This window comes from Trichechus manatus, unplaced genomic scaffold, assembly GCF_000243295.1.
Source record: "Trichechus manatus latirostris isolate Lorelei unplaced genomic scaffold, TriManLat1.0 scaffold00006, whole genome shotgun sequence".
Taxonomy (NCBI): Eukaryota; Metazoa; Chordata; class Mammalia; order Sirenia; family Trichechidae; genus Trichechus; species Trichechus manatus.
In genome coordinates, this window is record NW_004443942.1 from 22,313,756 (window position 1) to 22,319,528 (window position 5,773).

Here is a 5,773-nt window from a genome sequence, read left to right on the forward strand (position 1 = left end):
TTTTCGATAATAACTAATAGTTTACATTTTTTCTTTTCCTGGAAGAAAATATAGTTAAGATAGTCACCTTACTGGCATTACTTTGCCTAGTTTTGTTGGCTTTCCAGGAACAGATTTGAGGCATCAAATGCCAACTATACAAAATGTATAAGGTAATAGCTTTTAAAGAGACTGCATGAAATTAAAACAGATAAACAATTATATTGTAACAAGCATATAAATATGTACAGAGAAGCTATAACAGTGAAATGCAACAAAAATAGAATGGTTCTTAGAGGAATTAATTGCATAGATGTACCAGAGATAGCAGCTTCGATGATGGAGACACCACGATGTCTGTGGCCTGAGGGCCCTCCTGCCTTCGGATTCTGGCATAATTGGCTCTGACCTCCATCAGTTGCTTTAACTCTGTTTAAAAATAAAGATTTTTTTTTTTTTTTGAGAGAGACAAGTCAATGTATTTATAGAAAATAATTAAAAGCCCAGGATGATGAAAAACTTGAAGATCACTTAGAAATCCTTGGCTCCCACCCTGGACTCTTTAATTACACACTTGACTTGCTTATCATATCAGATACGTGTTAACATTCTTTGGATTTCTAGAGAATGGCAGTTGCTAGGGAGGGCTTCCTTCCAGGATTTTTTTAAAGCCTGGGTTGGAAGCTAACCTAAGAGTGGTCTAAAAAATGAACCCACTAGAAAGATGAAAAATACAGCAGTGAGAACAGTGTTCAGATTTGATGGCAAATGGCATAAGGCGCTTTTTTAATTTTGTTGGGGGTTTGTATGAAAGGAACCATTCTAAAAGCATTAGGTTTCTTTTGCTAAATCAAATTCATTTTTCAAAAAATCTGTGTGATTCTTTGATGAACTAATGTCCACATGCTAAACGTTTTTGCATTATAATACAATCATAAAATAAGTTACTACAGAATGCTTGATTTTGAAACTTCTAGGCTGTCTTATTTTCTTGCTACATAGTTAAGCCAATAGATCACAGAAAAATGATGAGTGGAATGATGGAATGGTTAATTAGTTAAATGTCCTTTTATAAATATACATGTGCTAGTGACACTTCTCTCTTGACCTTTTCAAAGCACACTGAATATTTACATTTCTACAAAATGATTATTTCTAACACTTATCAGGAAAAACAACACAATGGCAACCAACATAGTAAAATAAGTTTCTAAAGAGCAACTAAATTAGATTCTGCAACCAATCACTTATGTATCACTTACTGGAAAGAATTTAGACAATTAGGGAAAGCCATTAACCCTTTTACTGTGAAGATAATATGGGGGACCTATTTTCATAGGAAAGAAATCAACATCCATATCATAGTAATCCATGTGGTTACAGACTGAGGATGCAAAAATGAGCCCTCGTCTACAAAGCCTTGTTAGGTGGAAGAAAATGGTAGGTTGAGTAATATTTGCATTTCCAACTTTCTCTCTTCCCTTCACAGTTTTTATTGGTGACAGGCTTGCTTCTGGGAAGGCAGCAGACATTTCTCCCTATGTTTTGGATACCCTTTTGGCTAGGTTGCCTGAAGCATACTTTAGCTTTATTTATCAGATAGGCCCAATGAACACAAGAGGCATGGAGAATGGTGTCCAAGCAACAGAAGCCCATCCAAAGAGTATAAATGACTAAGGATAAGTAATTGAGGACTGGGAAGGTACCTCCTATTGCACTAACTGTTTGCTTAGTATTCAATTGTGTTGCAGTCATTTCAAGCGTGCTCATATCCTTAAACAGACTGAAAACTCTAAAAGGCTATGCATTTTGGGAACACAGAAAACTGCCAGCTACTACTGACTGATAAGAACCCCATCATTGGTGTAATCTTCTAAGTAACAATATAGGGAGAGTCAACAAGAACGGGGTGATGGCTAATCATGGGTGATGGGGACAGATTGGAGCTTCTCCCTTTATGTAAGGTGGTGTTGGAGGACTATTTGTAGCATCCCTAAGAACAGTGCTAAGCATCCCAATAAATTTTTGTCTTCCTATTTTTTGGGTCTTCATTTCTATACTTTTGTACATTCCCGGCTAAACATAAAGGTATGATTGGGACTGCTTTAAAAGTGTTTGGTTTACTTATATGTAACATGGAGATAATAATTTTATGTTGAATTCTTAAAAGAAATAATCTAGCATCATAATTTTAGGGATGCCAGGCAATTCACTTCCTAATCTTTCACTTTCCTTTAAAATGATATCAAAGTTCTTCAAAATTTCCTGAAAATTATGTCATTGCTAATGTATAACTACCTACAGAAGGGGCTTTAAATTCTTCAAAATAAATAGGATAAGGGCCAAGAGCTGATTCAATAACAAATACATGTTCCTTTTAATTTCTGTGATTTATCACACAAAATAATCAAAGAATAGACAAGATAATAAAACCAGCATATATTTACATATTACTAAAGAAATCTAAAAATTGTACAGTTACAATTAATAACACATTAAGGGTTAAATAACAGCAGATCCTTACTTTCCTCAGGGAAATGAGGCCTTTTTAGTATTTCTGCAAATAAGCCCCTTGGATAAGGTTCAAGACTAACTGAACTTAGGTTGAATTCTTTGGAGCAGACAGTGTTAACGATGAGGTGCCAGTGCATAAATATACAAATTTAACTTTAGTCATATGGGAGAAGACAAATGTGGGGGGAGGATAATTATTAAAAATCATCATAATGGAATACAAAACTAAGTATGTAGGCTCTTTGAACAAAAGACTTGATGTTTTAACTCTAAAAACTTGATGGAAAAGAAACTTTTACCCATACCTTTCTGGGTTACAAAGCCATGTCCCATGGACACACAGATGACCATGTCTCGCTCTATGTCGCCCCACGACTGAATCTGCGCTCCGTCTGGGGTGTACAGCGTTCTGGCTGCGTGGGCCATTTTGAGACGAGATGAGCAGTCATCCAGCAGCTGAAACACCAAGGGACAGCCACAGTGGAACGTGGAATGTCACAAAATAATTAAGTATTAAAGAATCAACTCATTTAAGAGAGCTATTATCCCAACTTGAGTATTTATTCCTTGAAACTGCTAGAAACAGGTATAGAGGGAGATGGGAAGAAAGGTATAGAAATGTTCCCTAAAGTGTTTAAATAATGAGAAACTTTAGTGCTCTTTGATGGAGTTTTCCTTGTAGTTCTCTATTTTTCTACGTGACACAATGCTTCTTGCTGTTTAAGAAAGAAGTACTCATACTTAGGGGCTTAGGGAGCGTTGGAGCTTCTGTTAAGGGTGATGGAAAATTCTGGAAAAGGACAGTGGTGATGGTTGCACAACATGATGAATGTAATTAATGTTACTGAATTGTATGTGCAAAAATGTTGAAATGCCAAATATTTTGTTATATATATAAACCCGATGCTGTCAAGTTGATTCCAGTACATATATATATATGTAAGTAAGTGTGTGTGTGTGTATATATATATATATATATATGTATTACATATGTATATATGGATTGACACAGTGGCTACAACAATGGGCTCAAGCATAATAGTGATTGTGAGGATAGTGCAAGACTGGGCAGTGTTTTGTTCTGTTGTACATAGGGTCCCTATGAGTCAGAACTGACTTGATGGCACCTAACATATATATATGGAACCTAATATATATAAAACACAATTTAAAAAATCCTGAATATAATTAACTCTAGATTGAGGATGCAGACTTGTCATAATTGCTCAATGAAAAAATTTTGGGGGCAACAATCAAGGAACTAGAATGATAAAATCACTGGCCAAGAGGTGGGAGACCTGAGGTCTGGCCTCTGTGTGACCTTGAACAAGTCCAGCAACTTCAAGAAGAAACAGTCTCCTCAACTATAAAATGAAAATTTGGGACTAAGGAACCCCAACCCTACCCCCAGCTCTATGAGTGTATGATCAGAAAGTCTTTTTTAAAAAATTGGCAAAATTTGAAACTATCTGGAGAGGTCTTATTGAACTTATCTTAAATTTCCCATTAAATACTCATAAAACACTGTACGGATGCAAAGTGTCAACGGGACCAGAAAGATTAGTCAACATGCAGCCAAACTCCTGAGGGAATTTCCATTAAAGTGTGAATAAGGCTTTAAGGCAAAATAATAGCAGCAAGCAGAAAGAAAGGAAGAGGTTTCTACACACTTCCCTGCATGACTTTTACCTGTCAGAGGGCCAGAAGCCCATTCCCCAAAAATATAGGTGGCAAGTATACATCAGTCCCAAACCACCGTCAGCATTTCTTTTTATAAATCTATTTAGGGACTACGATTCACATCAATGCAGCATGGTAGAGGGCAGAACTGGACCCATGATGACACATATCTGGTAAAGGAATCAGTAGCATGGAGCAACAACATGAACAATGCAGCAATGCAATTCAAAGAGGGCAGTTTTTTAGCCCACTATTTTGAGCAAGAGAAGAATTAAAAATGACTTGAAATTATCCAAGAATACATCCTCTTCTGTAGTATGAAATAATCAGAAATAATCAGAGAAGTACAATGAGAGAGTGGTCTTAAATACAGCCCTATGCCTTCAGCTACACAGCAGCCAATCACCAGCAATTTGACTAAATACTGTGCTTATGAACAAGCCCTCCAACATAGATCTAAGAGGAGGATTCTAAAAGCTTCCAAGTAGATATTCAGTGGACCAATGAGAACTGACTTATCCTGTCTACTGTCAAAAGATCTCTCTTGTACAAAGATGTATACATAGCACAAATCAACAATAGCAACAATGTGACACTTATGAAAATATTCTACAACACAAAAGGGATACTTTGTACTCAAGGTGAAGATTTAGAAAAAAGATTTATTGCAGGAGTATGTTTTAGGGAGTATCTGTGTTTCCCAAATATTCAATAAAATATGACTTCATGAAGAAAGGAAAATTCTCTGAAATGAGAAAGGACAACAGCTGAAAAGAAAGGAGAGTTATAAGAGACATGCCTTAGACTTAAAGACATAAACAAACCAAAACTCAAAGGATGAAAAAAATATATTAAGCAAACAACACTAAAAAAAGAGCAGGGGTGGCAACATTAATCTCCGGCAAAATAGACTTTAAAGTAAAATCTACCACAAAGGATAAGAAGGACACTATATAATGATTAAAGGGTCAATACACCAGAAGGACATAACTATACTAAATATTTATGCACCCAACTACAGGGCTCCAAAAAAATAAAAGAAACTCTAACAGCATTGAAAAGGGAGATAGACAGCTCCACAATAGTAGTAGGAGACTTCAGCACACCACTTTCGGTGAAGGACAGAATATCCAGAAAGAAGCTCAACAAAGACATGGAAGACTTCAATGCTGCAATCAACCAACTTCATCTCATAGACAAATACCAAACACTTCACCCAACAGCAGCAAAATATACTTTCTTTTCCAATGCACATGGAACATTCTCCAGAATAGAGCACATATTAGGCCATAAAGCAAGCTTTAACAGAATCCAAAGTATCGAAATATTACAAAGCATCTTTTCTAACCATAAAGCCATAAAAATAGAAATCAATAATAGAAAAAGCAAGGAAAAAAAATCAAACACATGGAAACTAAACAACACCTTGCTCAAAAACTACTGGGTTATAGAAGAAATTAAGGATGGAATAAAGAAATTGATAGAATCAAACGAGAACAAAAACATATCCTACCAGAACCTTTGGGACACAAGCAAAAGCAGTGCTCAGAGGTCAGCTTATAGCAATAAATGCACACATCCAGAAAGAAGAAAGGGCCAT

General features: G+C 36.0%; 1 protein-coding gene across 1 annotated transcript in view; it reads right to left on the bottom strand.

The window, feature by feature from the left end:
• Positions 1-280: 280 nt before the first annotated feature.
• Positions 281-5,773, bottom strand: part of DCDC1 (doublecortin domain containing 1) — a 518,812-nt gene continuing 513,319 nt past the window's right edge. The window contains exons 37-38 of the mRNA XM_023737954.1: positions 2,799-2,949; positions 281-408 (exon numbers count right to left, since the gene is read on the bottom strand). Coding sequence (XP_023593722.1) covers positions 281-408; positions 2,799-2,949 — 279 coding nt within the window. The remainder of the gene's footprint in view (positions 409-2,798; positions 2,950-5,773) is intronic.